Source organism: Lepidochelys kempii, chromosome 25 (genome assembly GCF_965140265.1).
Source record: "Lepidochelys kempii isolate rLepKem1 chromosome 25, rLepKem1.hap2, whole genome shotgun sequence".
NCBI lineage: Eukaryota > Metazoa > Chordata > Testudines > Cheloniidae > Lepidochelys > Lepidochelys kempii.
This window is the reverse complement of record NC_133280.1, coordinates 8,918,771-8,935,360: the sequence shown is the minus strand read 5'-3', so window position 1 is coordinate 8,935,360 and position 16,590 is coordinate 8,918,771. Positions and strand designations below refer to the sequence as shown.

The 16,590-nt window shown below is 61.1% G+C and overlaps 1 protein-coding gene across 2 annotated transcripts; it reads right to left on the bottom strand.

Annotated features, from left to right (window-relative positions):
• Positions 1-2,641: 2,641 nt before the first annotated feature.
• On the bottom strand, positions 2,642-14,893 carry FSD1 (fibronectin type III and SPRY domain containing 1). Of its 2 annotated transcripts, XM_073324118.1 has the most exons (13): positions 14,697-14,893; positions 11,640-11,735; positions 10,725-10,856; positions 10,531-10,632; positions 8,956-8,978; positions 8,428-8,549; positions 7,851-8,060; positions 7,375-7,473; positions 6,483-6,642; positions 5,969-6,048; positions 5,131-5,382; positions 4,334-4,422; positions 2,642-3,297 (listed from the first exon to the last, which is right to left on the bottom strand). In XM_073324118.1, exons 1-13 carry the CDS (start codon positions 14,709-14,711, stop codon positions 3,187-3,189), a joined length of 1,491 nt encoding a protein of 496 aa, XP_073180219.1. In that variant the 5' UTR covers positions 14,712-14,893; the 3' UTR covers positions 2,642-3,186. The 2 variants fall into 2 exon arrangements, with proteins under 2 accessions (XP_073180219.1, XP_073180220.1); XM_073324119.1 differs by lacking the exon at positions 7,375-7,473.
• Positions 14,894-16,590: the final 1,697 nt, after the last annotated feature.

Here is a 16,590-nt window from a genome sequence, read left to right as displayed (position 1 = left end):
GTATGTAGGGGGAGCCCAGGGCAGTCCTGAAGTGGGTTGCATTGACAGAGGTGTGCCTCAGGGCTGAGGGCACCGGCCGAGCTGTGAGTGGGGGCCCAGGGCTGGTACAGCAGGGAGCTCCAATTTGGAACTGGGTGTGTTGGCAGGGTGGTGCACGGGAAGGTCTCATGGCCCCTGCCAACACTACCCAGGACTCCAGGGAGCTCCTCAGTCCCTCTCCAACATCTGCACTCATCAATTAGAACAGCAAGACTGGGTCAGACCAACAGACCATCTAGTCCAGTGTCCTGTCTGCCAACAGTGGCCAGTGCCTGATGCTTCGGAGGGAATGAACAGAACAGGGCAGTTATTGAGTGATCCAGTCCCAGCTTCTGGCAGTCAGAGGCTACAGACACCCAGATTATGGTGTTGCATCCCTGACCATCTTGGCTAATCACTGTTGATGGGCCTACCCTCCATGAACGGATCTAATTCCTTTTTGAACCCAGTTATACTTTTGGCCTCCACAACATCCCCTGGCAAGGAGTTCCACAGGTTGACTGCATGTTGTGTGAAGAAATACTTCCTTTTGTTTGCTTTAAACCAGCTGCCTATTAATTTCATTGGGTGACCCCTGGTTATTGTGTTATGTGAAGGGGTAAAAATAATACTGCCTTCTATCATATCCTTAGTTGTCTTTTTTCCAAGCTGAAAAGTCTGTCTTTTCAATCTCTCCTCCTATGCAAGCTGTTCCATGCCCCTGATCATTTTTGTTGCCCTTCTCTGTACCTTTTCCAATTTTTTTTGAGATGGGGTGACCAGAAATGCATGCAGTATTCAAGGTGTGGCCGTACCATGGATTTATACGGTGGCATTATGATATTTTCTGTCTCATTATCTATCCCTTTCCTCCTGGTGCCTAACACTGTTTAGCTTTTTTGACTGCTGCTGTACATTAAGCAGATGTTTTCAGACAATGATTCACAATGGCTCCAAGATCTCTTTCTTGAGTGGCAACAGCTCATTTAGATCTTTAATTCTCCTAAGTCCCTCTGGGGAAAAGATCCTCCGTTCCTCTGAGTATGAATCAGTATTTTTCCAAATGTCAAATTCCCTTTAAAGCCTCAGCCATGAATCATTCCCTCTCCCAGGCACGGGCCTATCCCCAAACCCCCTGCCCTTCTCTCTGATCTGTGCAGGCTGCCTCCCTTCCCTTCCTGCTAACCCCTGCAAGCAGGGGGCCAGACAGAGTGGCCTGGCCGGTGCACTGGACTCTTCCAAGCAGTGCCCTGGGCAGCTTGTCTTTGGCACATGCCATGGTGCGCAATGATGCTAGAGGTGGTGATGCACGGCCCCTCTCAGTCTATCCAGTACGTTGCACTTGGTGGTGTGCCTTGAAATCGGCGGTGCTGTGCGGCTGTACGCCAGCTGAGGGCTGGCTCTCCGGCTGTACGGAGGCCGGTGCTTTTGAAGGGATTTGTACAGTGTTCGATTGTTACCCACTTTGCATACGTTGCTAATAAAATCGACCGTTTTCCCTCGACTCACCGGTGCTAGCCCCAGCCTCCTGCAGTCGCGGTCACATCCTAACTCCGCACGTCGGCTGGGGAGAGGGGACTGGGTGCAGGGGCTAGAGATGGGCTCCTGGCTGTGCCGCTACCAGGCTGTGAGACCTTGGGTGAGTCGCTCGTGATTTTTGGGGTGCCCAACTTGAGACAGCTTGGGCCTGGTTTTCAGAGGGTCTGAGAACCCCAAATTCCTGTGGGAGTGGTGGGAGGCTCAGCCCTTTTGAACAGCAGGTGCCATCTGCCTCAGGTTGGGTACCCCACATCATGGGGCCCACTTGAGAATTTTCCCCCTTCGGGCCCAAAGCCAGGCTGTACACTGGGGCTTAATTAACTCAAGAGCTACACAGAAAGCAGGAGTGAGCCCAGCCTGGAAACCCTCTGCCTACCCTCCTGTGCCATCTGCCCACGCTGCAACTTTGCTGCAAAGGGCCTCTGGGGTGGGAGCCCACCCAGCTGCCAACCCCCCAGATACCTGACCCCGCGCCATTCACCCACAGTCCTGAAATAGGAGAGAGGGATAAATGTTATTCCACTGACATGGTAGCTGGGCCAGGACTGTGGCCACCGCAGAGAGAGGCTGTTACCTCTTTGTGGGACGCTACTGCCCTGCACTCCAGCCCATGCAAGGCCAAGCAGGGTGGGGGGGTTGTTTTGATCTCTTCCCTGTTACAGAGGGTTTAGATGTAAAACCTCCTTCAGCAGTCAGCCCCTTGGGTGACCCCCCCTTCCCTCCCCGGATCGGGCCTTTCCCCCATCCTTGGTGGAGGCCAGCTGCGTGGGAAGCACGGTCCTGCCTGCTAAGCCCTGCCGCGGATGGCAATGACCCACCCTGGGAATTTCGGGAGAACCCAGTGATTCGGCTGGGGGCTCTCTTCCCCCCCCCCACAACCCCAGGGAGGACCGACTGCACACGGGCAGGTGCCTCGTGGCAGGAGCAGCAAGCAGCAAAGACGCCGTCGTCTCTTCCCTGCGCCTGGCCCCCCGACCGCGCCTGGCCCCCCGACCGCGCCTGGCCCCCCGACCGCGCCTGGCCCCCCGACCGCCACTGGCTCGCCTTAGCACAAGCCGACACCAGACAGCAGAGGGCAAGGCTGTTCCTAGAGCAGGGTTTATTATTAAGGCCAGAAGCAGCATTTGTCAGCCGAGAGGCTATCGGGCTCTAAAAGCAGACGCATGCCCACGTTCCTAGTGCCACCTTTAAGCGTCGGGTTTTAGGACAGCCGGGCCTCAAAAAAACCCAAACAAAAACCTGCTTTCAGCCAGAGGAGGCCCCATGCTCTGGACTCGAGATCCCGGGGCGCTTAAAGGCGGTCATCTGCACGGCCTGCCTTTGGCACAAGTCTGGCTCGTGGACGTCCCCCTGTCTCTTAAAGGCAAGTGTGAGGCGGCAGGAAGGGATGCGCTTGGGAGGGGGAGGTGGGTTTACAGTCGTAGGCAGGTGAGTCTCGGGACATTCAGAGCCTTCGAGTCACTGCAGCACCAGCCTCTCCGCCTCAAGCAGCCTTCCAGGAACTGGGAGGAAAGAAAACTGAACGGGCCACGCACTGCGTCTCTCCCTGGTTCCAGGGAGCCAGGAGGTGGCCCAGTCCCACGGCAAAGCTGGGCCCGGTCCCACCGCGCCGGGGGGGGCCACGCGCGTCTAAGTCAGGCTGGCGTTGGAGCTGCTGGCGGTGCTGTTTCGCTTCTGCAGGCATTTGACAGCGCTGGGCACCTGCAGTCCAGAATAGACATGGAAGCTGCCGCACCAAACCTAGGGAGGACAACGAGGCACTTACTGCAGCCGCCCGCAGGGTGCGCCATCCCCAGTAGGCACGGAGGGCGGGGGATGCCGCGTGTCAGAGCAGCCAGGTGTTAATCTCACTCTCGTCACCGGCGTCTCTGAGTGTCTCGCCCACGGCCATGGCTCCCCCCCCCCCCGCACATCCCTGGGAGGCAGAGAAGGATTCTCCCCCTGTTACAGATAGGGAAACTGAGGCACACAACGGCAAAGTGACTTGTCCAAGGTCCACCCAGGGGCAGAGCCAGGACTTGAACGCAGGTCTTCTGGAGCCCAGTCCACCTTGCATATGTTAAAGATGGTGAAGTGCATGGAGGTGGTCTGAGGAAAAGCAGTCTATCGAACTAATTATTATTAACAGTGAGAGACCGTCCCGTAGAAACCTCTTTTCCCCTTCGCTGTGCCCCGGCAAACCACGGTTTGTTAGCCACCAAGCTAGCAGACTGTCTGGTGAGCTGTGCCCATTCTAAAACAGCTGGGCCTTCTGGTGCTGTGAGCTTCCCCCCACAGCAGTGTCCCAGCAGAGGCAGCTGGGCCATCCTCTGTCGGCGATCTGAATCTAGTCTCTAGCATCCAAGGGCTTTGCTGGGCGCTGGGTCTGACCCCGTTCCAGAAAACAAGACAAGAAACAAGGCAAAGTGAGCCCTCCTGGGGGAGGGGCTGGAGCTGAACCAGTGGGGTCCACCCTCCTCTTTTCCCACGCCCCCTACCGCCCCAAGGCGGCGGGAGGGGGGAAGCTGTGCCTTTGGTTTGCAGAGAGGTGGGTTCCCACCTCAGAGGTGATGCTGCCTGTTATGAGCTGGAAAGGGCCTCCAGCCGCAGTGCAAGGACAGGCGTGGCAATAACCTGAACAGAGACAGGCTCCAGCAGCGTGGGCCCCTCTGGGCTGGGCGCGTGCAGTAACCCTCCCTGACCGGAGAGGGGAGAGAGTCGGGACCCCCCGCCTCCTCTCCCAGAGCCCCGAGCCACAGTGTCGTCCCCCACCCCCACCCTGTGAACAACGCCTTACCATGAAGGCAGGAAGCACCGGCTGGGTGAATTTGGCCTTAAACGTATGGAGCAGCTGCTTGGTTTGAGCATTGTAGAAGGACAGGAACCCTGTGGACAGACACAGGAAGAGTCAGAAGGGGGGGCCAAGCAGCCCGGCCAAGGTGCATGGTGCAGGGTGGTGGGGGGCGGTTTCTCACCTCTGGCCTCCCCTTCAGACCCAGCCCCGCCTGAGACCCTGCAACCCCCTTCCCAGGCTGCCGTTCCAGCCCCAGCAGCCCGGGAGACGCGTCAGCGGCTGATCGTGTGGGGACCCTCCGGCCTGGAGGGCCTGCCCAGTTCTGGGAATTTCTACCCCTGACGCAGCCACGTCCGGGCAAAGCCCTAGCGCAGACAACGAGCCCCAGCGGGGGCCTGAGGCTGCGGCCGTGCAAGCTGCTCTTTGCACCCGCCCACACCGCTGCCGGGAACCCCCCGAGCAGCCCCAGGTCACCAGCTGGTATCGACCGAGGCTGGCAGCGCCCGACTCAGCTCCCAGCTGGCGGCCGGCCAGACAAGCAGGGGCTCTCGGGGCAGCGGGGACAGGACTCCTCGGGACTCTGCTGGGACAGGGCTGGGGCTCACTCGGTGTGGGGGAGTTTGCCCTGCCCTGCCGCTGCCTTGGCTGGGGCTGGAAAGAGGCTCAGGGTTTCTGGGGCCCTTGATTTGCACACGCACAGAGACAGCAGGGAGCCCAATGGATGGAGAGACCCACGCAGACCAGGGCTCACCCCCTCCACCATGGGGCAGCAGGACAGACAGACACACACAGGGCTTCACCTTCGTGGAAGTTGCAGTAGACGCCGATGCAGTCGGGCACGGGCACGTCCAGGACCTTGGCCTTGTTGTTATGCTTGGCGGTGAAGCTGACCTGCAGCCAGTTGTTGAGGTGGACGCACCAGGAGGACGAGGTCTTGCCCAGCTGGTCAAACTTGCCCAGGGTCCTGTAGGCCACCCCCACGCCGAAGGCCTTGCTGTCCCGGTCGTACCTCACCTCCCAGTAGTGGTCTCCCCCGTCGATCAGCATGTCGCCTGTGGAGGGATGGGGGTTAGGGGGGCCGGGGGGATCCCAGCACCCACCAGCTCACACAGGTATGGGTGGAGGGAGCTGGGGCATTCTCAGCAGGAGTCCCAGCCTTGGATGATCCTGGATCCCAGGCTGCCCCGCCCCCCTGCCCCCCAATCACCCCCTAGCACACAGTCTGGTTTTATATCGGACCAGGATCCCAGCGCCTGGCTGCCCTGCCCAGCCCCATGATCGCCCCCAGCACACAGTCTGGTTTTAAATCGGATCAGGATCCCAGCGCCTGGCTACCCTGCCTCCCGATCGTTCCCTAGCACAGTCAGATTTTAAATCAGATCAGGATGCCAGCGCCTGGCTGCCCTGCCCCCTGCCCCCCGATCGCCCCCCAGCACACAGTCGGGTTTTAAATCGGATCAGGATCCCTTTACATGCCTCTAGCGCTTTGCCAGTGCCTGGTCCACACGACTGAGTCTCGTGGCCCCCCCAGGGGCCCCGCTTGCCAGCAGGAGACACTGTTCCCACCCCCAATCCTGCTGTAACCTGCCCCATGCCCACACACAGAGACTCCCTGGCTCCTGCCCCTTGCCCTCTTACCCAGCACAGTGTAGGACTCGGCTGTGAAGCGGTCCCTGCCCCCCCGGGCCGAGGGCATCCTCTTCGGAGACTGCACGCACCTACAGAAGGCGGGACAGGCAACAAGCTGCAGCCGCACTTCCTGCCCCAGGGACAGGGTCCCCTTGCCCTCACCTTGAGGCTCCTTCCTGGCTTTTGCCATCTCTCAATGACAGGCCAGGGCCCAACCCCCTGGCTCCCCAGGTCCCTGTCCCCTAAGAACGGCTTAGAGGGTGAGTCCTGCACCCCAGCTTCCTCCATGACCCCCTTGGATCCGCCCCGGAGGATCGGTCCATGACTGGGCCCGTACCCCAGCCCCCCTGCCCTGGCTGTATGGCTGGGTGTGACCCCGGGCCTGTTGCTCCTCCATGGCTCTCTGGGGTTGAGGCATTTGGGACAAGACATGTCTGTTCCCGAGTCTCCGGCTGTTCTCAGCTCCTCTGACCCCTCCGTGCTGTGGGGTGTGGGCGAGTGCTGCAGAGGGCCGAGGCTTTACCTGGCAGGGGAGTTCACCGGCGACGCCGTCCTGCCCTTCCCGTCCTTCTCCCGGGCCTTGATGTCCTGCACCTTGCCCCCCATGGCGTCCCACTCCACGCTCAGCTCCTCCACCTTCAGGTTCTGGTGACAGGTGCTGGCGTCCAAGCGGAACATGAACGCTGGGGAAGGAGCCCCGGGCACGGTCAGACCTGGACTGAGCCCCCTTGTCCTGGGGGGGGGGCGCCTCCCCAGCGCCACACCCCCAACATGCTGCCCCACCCCCATCACAGGGAGCCCCGCTCCCACCGCCCAACCTCGCCCTGGGAAGGAACCCCTCCCACATCCCCTTGAACTCCACCCCGTCCCCCCCCATCTCATCCCCAACTTGTGGAGAACTCTCCGCCCCACCATCCCATATCACTCCCACCCCAGGGACAAACCCGCACATAGTCCCACCTTCTCTCTATCCCCTCCCAAACCCGTCCCCCAGCTTTGTACCCCATCTCAAGGGGGACTCACCACCCAGTCCCTACCCCAACCCATGCTAGAGATCAGTGAGGTGACCCAGTTGGGGGATGGGGATGGAGGTGGGGGGATTCTCAGGTGCTGCTGAGGATCCCTGGGTCCCCACGCTGGGGGCCTTAACCTGACTGGCACTGGGGGAGGACAGAGGGGCAAGGTAGAGGCTCCCCTGTGGGCTGGGAGCCCCACGGTGCCAGGGGCTCTGCAGGGCACACCCAGCCCTGCCCCATGCCCCCAGCCACATGGGTGTCACTTGCAGGCGGGTGTAGGGGTGTTGGGGGGTGCCCAGTGGGGTCCACCTCTGCCCAGGAGAGTGGGCTGGGAGTGGCAGGGGGTGTCACTGATGCAGCCTGTACCCCCTATTTCCGTGCCCCCGCCCCCCAACGCACCTCTGGTTTCCAAGGTGACCGGCTCGGAGAACTCGCCCGCCACAGCCTTGTTACAGGCTTTGACGCGGAAATTCATGTACTTCATGTCGAACTTGAGCCCTGAGGGAAGTCACCAGGGTTAGACGGGAGCAGGGGCCCATGCCAGTGCTCAGCAGGGCTGGCAAGCCCCCCACAGCCAGCCCTATGCCCGGCACCCTCCAGCACTTCCTACATGGACAGGCTAGGACCTCGCTGGGACCTTCCCCCCCAGCCAGTGCTCCTGCTCCTGCCCCCCTCCCTACAGCGCCTCCTGCTGGGAGAGGCCGGGGTACTGGTGTAGCCGGGAACTGGCCCCACATCCAGAGCTCCTGCCCCGATCCCTACAGCGCCCCCTGCTGGGAGAGGCTGGTATGGAGTAGCCAGAGCTCCCTGCACAGCCAATGCTCTTATCCCATTCTCTGTAAGCACCCACTTTGGGGCGCCCCCATTCCCCTCACCAGTGAGGGTGTACTCGGTCTGCTTGATGCCCTCGATCACCATCCAGGGCTGGTCCTCCTTCACCCGCGGGGGCCCCTCGAAGTTGGTCTTGCGGTACTCCAGGACGTAGTGGTCGATCTTGCTGTCCTCGTCGGGCATCCTCCAGACCAGCGCCACGCAGTTATCGGCCACCAGCGACTCGGCCATGTCGATCTCCGGGGCGCTGGGAACTGGACGAGAGGGTGAGAGCAAAGGGATGGCAGCCACGGTCCTTGTGTTCCTCCCCCAAACCCCATCACCCCCCACCAGCCACGGCCTGGCCTGGCCCGGCCCCTCCCAAACCCATTGCCCCCCACAAGCCATGGCCTGGCCTGACCCCTCCCAAACCCCCACATCCTGCCAACACAGCCTGGCCTGGCTCCTCCCAAACCCCATCGCCCCCGCCACGTCCTGCCAGCCCCTCCCAAACCCCCATGTCCTGCCAGCACGGCCTGGCCTGGCTGCGGGAAACCCTCTGGCACCGAAAACAGCCCAGGGTGGCTGCACCAACCTCAGGTGAGGCCACGAGGCTCCCCCTCCCCTTCCCGCCCCGTTTACCTGGGAGGAATTTCAGGGACTGCAGCATGCGACGCTCCTGGGTGAAATCCACCATCAGGTGGCTCATGTTGTCGCTCACCTTGGCCTTGAGCGAGAGCCGGAATGCTGGGGCCATCGTCACACTGGGGGTGGGACGGGACAAGAGTCAGAAGGGCCCCTTCCCAGAATGCACCCGCACAGCTGAGCCCCCCTCCCAAATTCCCTGCAGACGAGGGGGCGCTGGGAAGCACCCAGATTCATCAGAGACCATCCACGATCTGTGTTCATACTCAACCAGGACCCAAGCTGTCCCTTGTCTCCCCCCCGCCAGGAGCACTGGGATCGACTTCAGTCTTCCGTGACTGGACATCCTGCCCCCTTCTCCTCTCCAGCCTTGGGGGTTCATCCCCAGGGCTCAGGGCAACGGGGAGAGGACGGTGCTACCAGGCTAGCCTATGCTATGTTAGTAAGAAGGCTTCACACTTCAGGCGGCGAGTAGCGGGCAACGGCATGGGACGGGGTGAGAGGTGGGGGCGGCGGGTACCGTACCTATCCTTGATCTGCTTGGCAGCCTTCGAAGCAGAGAGGAAAAGAGAGAGAGAAAGGAGGGAACAAAAAGAAGAGGAGAGGGTCAGACAGGGCAGCCAGGTGCGTTATAAATAATAATCACCATACTCTGTGCGGCTGTAGCGTTCCCTAGCGGAAGGTCTCAGAGCCCTTCGGGGACACAAATGCACAAAGTTGTGAGGTCAGCATTTTAGATGGGGAAACTGAGGCACAGAGCAGGAAGGTGGCTTTCCGCAGGTGAGCAAGTCAGCGGCAGAGACAGGAAGAGAACCCAGGAGTCCTGACTCCCAACCACCTTCATCTAGCCACTAGACAACATTGCCATCCCAGAGCCAGGACTAGAACCTGGGTCCTCTGCTCTATCCACTAGGTAATACTATCCCAGAGCCAGGACTAAAAACTCAGAATCCCGATGCTTGGTTCCTGCTCTACCCACTAGGTATCACCTCAAAGTCTTCCTGAAATCAGCAATTCTCTCTCTGTTTTAAGCTACATCCCAGGACTCCAGTCTGGCCCGTTTCTCTGTAGAAGCTGGCCTAAGTTACCTTCACAGGAGCTGCAGTTCCTTTCTCACCCAGGAGGGGGTGATCTCAGTCTACATCATCATATAATCCAACGCAGAGTTAACCTGCGGACCTCACTGCCACTGGAGATTACAGAGGCAAATAGCTTAGTAAAATTCAAGAAAGGAGTAGGAATTCCCAGGAATAAGCCCAGCCTCCAGGGTTACAAGGTATAGCGACCTTCATGCTTCTGGGTTGCAGGGAGGCGGGGGTCAGGAAGGTGTCTGCTCCTCATAGCGTGACACTGCAGGACATTACGGGGTGCGGAGGAGGAGGGGTTAGTCTCCATCTGAAGCATCCCCTGGTGGGGCCAGACGGGGTGGCGTCATCGGATTCAGTGTGGAAATGCTCGTGATATTAGGGGGAAACAGAATAGGGGGCAGAGCCAGGGGTCCAGGACAGAAAGAGCTAAGGAGCCTGAACTTTCGACCGTCGCCCCCCGGAGGACTGTAGCGGGTAGATCTATGGCGGCGGTGGACAACCCTGCACCATGGACCCACCCTGGTCCCTCCCCCCAGTGCAATGCATGGCATGGATTTAATAACCCTCTGCACTGGGCCCCCCCACCCATTGCTTAGCGGCACCCCACCCCCACACACCTTTCCCATAGCCTGGGTCTATGTGGCTGAACGCGGCTGGGCTGTGGCTACAGTCCGAGCCCCATGTCCATTGCAGAGTGTGGCATGGCCCCGGGAGGACCTACACCGGCAGCCCAAATGAGTTCAACTGCGGCTTGGGCGGGGACCCAGGGGGAGCAGGGGGAGACATGTGGGGGTCAGACACCCGATCACGGATGTCAGAGACTGGATGCCCACTTAGGGTCTGGCCTTCCCCCTCCCACAATGATCAGCCCCCCCCCCTCAGATGGAGGCTGCTCCCCACACCAGGAGGGGGTGTCCCACGAAGTGTCCCTGACTGCTCGCCCTCCATCCCACCACGGGGTGCCTTGGCTCCAGCTGGGGGGGACGGGACGGAGGGGGAAGTGGGGGTGCACCTGGTTGAAGTCGTGGTTCTCGGCCCCTTCCAGTGTCTGGTTGGCCGTCTCCAGCAGCTCCTCGGAGCTCTCCAGCGCCTTGGTGCAGGCAGCCAGCTGGTTCTGCAGCGGGACAGACAGAGCCGGACCCAGTGAGGGGCAGGGGCAGGGGGCAGCCAGGGACCCAGCTGGAGCTGGGGCGGGGGGGGTCTCACCTGCAGCTCGTAGGTGCGGCTGGCCCGGTCCTGCTTGATCTTCATGAGCATGCCCTCCTTCAGCTCGTCCAGCAGGGAGAAGAGGGACTGGAACTCCCCCTCCAGGTCCTCCTGCACCTTGGTGGAGTTCACCTGCGGGAGACGGGCCGGGGGGAGAGCAGCGCAGGGCCCAGCTCAGGACGGCTACCTCGGCTGTGGCTTACTGAGCTACCCCCTTCCCGGCCCCCGCCCCTCCCTCCCCGGCCAGCGCCCACCCCAGCCAGACAACTCAGGACGGGCCCCTCGGCTTCGCCCTCGCGGCCTGCAGCGTGTCACGGCGCTCGTGAAACTGGCTCTTTTCAAGCAGCGAATTCCATCCCCAAGGAAACCTCACGCCAGCGCGGGGGCCGGGGGCATAGGTGTGAGGGGGGGCACTGCCATGCCAATGCTGGGGGATTAGTGGGGGGAGGGGCATTGCCATGCCAATGCTGGGGGTGGGTGGGGGAGGGACGCTGCCATGCCAATGCTGGGGGATTAGTGGGGGAGGGGCACTGCCATGCCAATGCTGGGGGATTAGTGGGGGGAGGGGCATTGCCATGCCAATGCTGGGGGAGGGACGGGGGAGGGACGCTGCCATGCCAATGCTGGGGGATTAGTGGGGGAGGGAGCACTGTCATGCCAACACTAGGGGGTTGGTGGGGGGAGGGAGCGCTGTCAATGCTGGGGGGTTGGTGGGGGGAGGGGCACGGTCATGCCAGTGCTGGGGGGTTGGTGGAGGAGGGGCCCTGTCATGCCAACACAATGCAAGGGAGATGACGGGAGGAAGTGTCATGTAGGAGGGTGGTGGGGTGCTGTGATGCCAACCTCACAGAGCGGGGGGGGGGCAGGCGGAGCCCTACAGAGCCAGGCGGGATGCCCCCACCCCCCCGCCATTACCTCCACGTTCTGCAGCATCTGCTTGAGGGCGTAGATGAAGTTCTGGATCTCCTCGTTCTTCATGGCTAGTGTGGTGATGATCTTCCGTAGGGCGTCCTGGGCCAAAACACCAACGCCGGCTATCAGCAGCACCCCTGGGCTCCCACCCCCACCCCTGCTCCTGAGCCGGGGGCAATTCACCTTCCCCCAGGGCCCAGCTCAGATCTCCAAGGGGAGCCCCTTGCCTGGGACAGGGACACAAACACATCGAGCTGTGCCACACTGCCCCTCGTGCCTTCCGTGCAAGCATCTCAACACACGCCCCAGACAAGAGGTGCCTAGGCTGACAGCACCTTTGGGGAGTAACATTATATTACAAACAGCTGGCGAAACTGAGGCACGTATGAGTTTGCCTAAGGTCACATGGGAACCCAATGGAGGGGCCAGGAATGGAACCCAGGAGTCTGGACTCCTAGTCTCTCTCCTCCCCCATTTTTCTTATCCCAGGTATGACCCTGCTCTACTCTGCTTACACACAGACATTACATTTTATTAGTTACCATCAAACTGGCAAATGCGTTTATTTTCCCCAGACTGTAGGCTGTGGGGTCTTATGGATAGGGCATCCAGCTCCATTCCCAGCTTGGCCACTGGCCTACTGGGTGACCTTGGGCAATTCCCGTCCAATGTTCCCTCTAATTTTTGACAGGCCATGTGCGCAAAAAATATCTTCTGTGCAAATTGTTGTGCATCTGTGCAAATTTTTGTGCATGTGGTTGTTTCGCCGTGTGCGTGGGGTTTAGGATCTGTGTACACATGCACAGCTTAGAGGGAACAGTGGTCCTGTCCCAGCCCCGTGACTCAGTTTCCCCTCCCATCCAGTGTGTCTTGCCTATTTTGACCGTAAGGACCTTGGCTCAGGGATTGTCTCTCGGTAGGTGTCCGTGCCAGACTTGGCACTGCGGGGCCCAATCTGGGTTGGGGTCTCAGTGTGTCACTCTAATGCAAATAATCAAAAATACCATCTCGGGCTGGGATGTGCCTGTACAGAGCTCGTGGCAGGATCATGGCCTCTTTCTGTGACTGAAAAACTACCAATATCACCAGAGGAACACACCTACCTCCCTCACCGGGGTTTGTGTTACCAGTGAATATTGGGCACTAGGATTTTCACAGCACCTTCCACTGGTGGATCTCAAAAGTGTCCCCACCCCAGGGCGTGTGTGAGAATCACACTCCCCCACTACAGATGGAGAAACTGAGGCACACAGAGGGTGGGTGTTTTCAGAAGTACGAGGCACCGCAACTCCAGCTGCAGTCCAGGGGACTCAGCACCTCTGCAGAGCAGGCCAAGGTCACCCAGGCAGGCGTCGCTCTACAAGTGGATCCACCCAGGCAGACTGTCACCCGTCTAGGTCAATACATCACAGGGTCGTGGGCCGAGTCGAGGGCAGAGCTTGGAATTGAACCCAGGACTCCCTGTCCTACTCATCCTACTCTTTAACTGTAAGCCCGTCTTTCCTCCCTGGGGGAATACTTTCAGCACCAAAGAAGCTAGGAGCCCGATGCACGGCCTGCACCCGGGGAACCCCCATGGGAGCCAGCAGGAGCTTTGGGGGTGCTGGATCTGCTGCCATTACAGCAGGAAGGCTGGGAAGAATAGGCAGGGGGAGGGGAGTGTCTGGAGTTCTGGCCTGGCAGGGGCAGGGGGAATATGCCAGGACGGTCCGTAGTTCTGTCCAGCTGTGTGTGTGTGAGGCGGGGTGGGAGGGGTCTGTACTTTCCATCCACCTGTGGTAATAACCGGGGGTGGTGGTGGTGGTGGTCTGTAGATCTGTCCTGCTGGGGGAATACACTGGGGTGGGGTCTGTAGTCCATCCAGCTGTGGGAGGGGTGGGGGGGGGTGCAGTTCCATCCACCTGTGGTAATAGCCTGGGGGGGGGGTCTGTAGATCTGTCCTGCGGGGAAATACACTGGGTGGGGTCTGTAGTCCCATCCAGCTGTGGGAGGGGTGGTGGGGGGATGTAATTTCATCCACCTGTGGTAATAGCCTGGGGGGGTCTGTAGATCTGTCCTGCTGGGGAAATACACTGGGGTGGGGTCTGTAGTCCCATCCAGCTGTGGGAGGGTGGGGGGGTGCAGTTCCATCCAGCTGTGGTAATAGCCTAGTGGGGGGATCTGTAGATCTGTCCAGCTGGGGGAATGCACTGGGGTGGGATCTGTAGATCTGTCCAGCTGGGGGAATGCACTGGGGTGGGATCTGTAGATCTGTCCAGCTGGGGGAATGCACTGGGGTGGGGTCTGTAGTCCCATCCAGCTGTGGGAGGGGTGGGGGGGTGCAGTTCCATCCAGCTGTGGTAATAGCCTAGTGGGGGGATCTGTAGATCTGTCCAGCTGTGGTAATAGCCTGGGGGGGGGGGGATCTGTAGATCTGTCCAGCTGGGGGAATACACTGGGGTGGGGTCTGTAGTCCCATCCAGCTGTGGGAGGGGTGGGGGGGGTGCAGTTCCATCCAGCTGTGGTAATAGCCTGGGGGGGGGGATCTGTAGATCTGTCCAGCTGGGGAATGCACTGGGGTGGGATCTGTAGTCCCATCCAGCTGGGGGGGCGGCGGTGGTGGCGGGGGGGGGGGTGTCTGTAGTTCTGTCCAGCCACTTTTGTTTTAATTTCTGAACCCCCCCTGTGCAGAGACGATCCCAAAGTCACGGAGAGGCCCCCCCCGAAGGGGGCATTTCCCAAACCCATCTCCCCGGGGAGGGATGAAGCTGCCGAGGGATGTTACATCCCTTCCTTTGTTGCATGTTCTCTGAATTACACCCCCCCCCATGCTGAATCCAGGCCCCTCCCTCAGGATCCACAGCCCCCCTCCGCCCCCCCAGATCTGCAGACCCTGGCGCTGGGACATGGCCGAGGCCAAGCAAGCCCCCAGGCTGCGGGGAGGATGCGGGGCGTGGGGGAGCCAGCCAGCCGGAGACCACCTCCGCCCGGCTCGCTGCCTCTCCGCGCCCCGGGGACCAGACGGTGCAGCATCACCTGGGGCCGGTCTCCCCATCCCGCATCCTCCCCCCCCGGCCTCACCTTCTGGTCCCCCATCTTCAGAGCTCCGCGCCCAGCTCGGGCCCTGGCGATGGGCGCAGGGGAGCCGCCCCCAAGGGCATGGAGCCAGCGGCCGCTCGAGGGCTCTTTGCCCGGGGGCTGGACGGCCCGGCCCGGCCCCTCCGGCGTCCACAGAGCTGCTGGGAAAGCAGCCGCAACCCCCCCCCCAGCCTGGGAACTTGCCCTGCCCCCTCAGTGCGCAGGTGCCGGGCATCCTGGGAAGTGTAGTCCCTGCCCGAGAAGGGGCCCGCCTTGGGGGGGGATGCACAGAACAGCCAAGGCTCTGGTCCTGCCTGGAGAGGCTGCCCCCCAGCTCTGACCCCTGCACGGGGGAAGGCAGGAGCCTCAGGGGCAGCCCTGCTTAGGCTGTCTGAGCTGATGGCGCTGCCGGGGGGGCGAGGATTGCGGTGGGGCGGGGTCCAGGGGGAGCAGGGAGTTGGGCGGCTAGAGTTTGCTGGCGGTGGCGGGTGAAGGGAGCTGGTCAGCACCTGCCCACGTTAGCGGGACAAGCCCAGGACGGCGCCCACGCTCTGCAGGCTGCGGTGTCCATGCCTGGGGGTGGGTGTGCGCCTGGTGGGTGTGATTCCGTGCACCAGTGCGGCTGACACCGTGCTCGAGTGTGATATCGCTCTGCAGCGTGGGTGTTCCTTTCGCAGCCTGATCCTCGCCGGCGGGGTGTTCTCATAGAATCATAGAATATCAGGGTTGGAAGGGACCTCAGGAGGTCATCTAGTCCAACCCCCTGCTTGAAGCAGGACCAGTCGCCAGTTTTTGCCCCAGATCCCTAAATGGCCCCCTCAAGGATTGAACTCACAACCCTGGGTTTAGCAGGCCAATGCTCAAACCACTGAGCTATGTTCTGCAGGGTGAGGCCCGGGGGCATCAGGCGGCGGCCACAGTGTGTGTTGTGTCTGCCCCAGTGCATCGCTGTGTGTAGCCAGGCTGTAGCTGTGTGCCAGGAGCGGGGGATTCTGTGTACCGAGTGGGGGTGATTCAGCGACTGTGCCCAGGAGCGCAGCGGTGTGACCGCAGCAGGGGGGTAATTCTGCGCATGGCTGTGTCTGCCCCTGTGGAGGGTGGACATGATCTGGTGCAACAGCCTGGCTATCGCTGTGCAGGGGCAGTGCGAGGCAATGCAGGGGCGTGATTGCCTCCGGGGACCCTGTGTAGCAGAGTGGGGCCGCTCACTGCGCAGCTAAGATGTCATTTCCAGGTGCCCCAGTTCTATGTGCTTCTCTGGTCACTGAACCACATGTAGCTAAATGACACCATGTCCTGTGGTCTACCTCAAAGGCTGGGCCTGCGAGCAGAAGCGCGAGGGCTGATGCTCACGGCGGGATGTGGGGGTGTTTCAGTTTCCCGCTTGCTTCTCTGAAGAACGTGCGCTCACCCCGGTCCCATCGCTCGCCTCTGGGGAGGGCTGCTCCCAGACGTTGCCTCCTCGTTGAGAGTAACCTAGGAAAGTGAGCTGATGGGCCGGTGGGGAAGCTCAGGGCCCCTCCAATGCCTGCCTCTCCCCGCAGGGGGGCGCTCTAAGGGGGATGTTGTGAGGGCGTTCGCTGTAAGGGGAGCCCAGGGCTTTCCCAGTCCCAGCCTCTCCCAACAGGGGGGCTGTAGGGAACGGGATGGCGCACTGGCCGTGTGGGTAGTTGTCCCCGTGCTCCCAGAACATTAGCTGTACAGGAGCTCGTGGCTACTCCAGTCCCAGCTTCCTCCAGCAAGGGGTGCTGTAGGGACCTGGGGGGGTCAGGGGAAGAGGAGCGCTGAAATCCCACTGATCATTGACCTCTCCTCCTCCCCAGACTTGAGGCTGTGGGTAGGGTGAGGAGAAAGGGAGACTGGTGGTGTGGGTTCAGGCGTGGTACTAGGCGCCAGG

Bases quoted from the DNA above. Each gene is read 5' to 3' on its own strand.
- FSD1 (XM_073324118.1), bottom strand. The intron at 8,979-10,530 runs GTGCACCCCCAC...TCTGCTTCGAAG, and splicing joins AGAACCACGACTTCAACCAG to GCTGCCAAGCAGATCAAGGA. The intron at 7,474-7,850 runs GTGAGGGGAATG...GACTTCCCTCAG, and splicing joins GACCGAGTACACCCTCACTG to GGCTCAAGTTCGACATGAAG.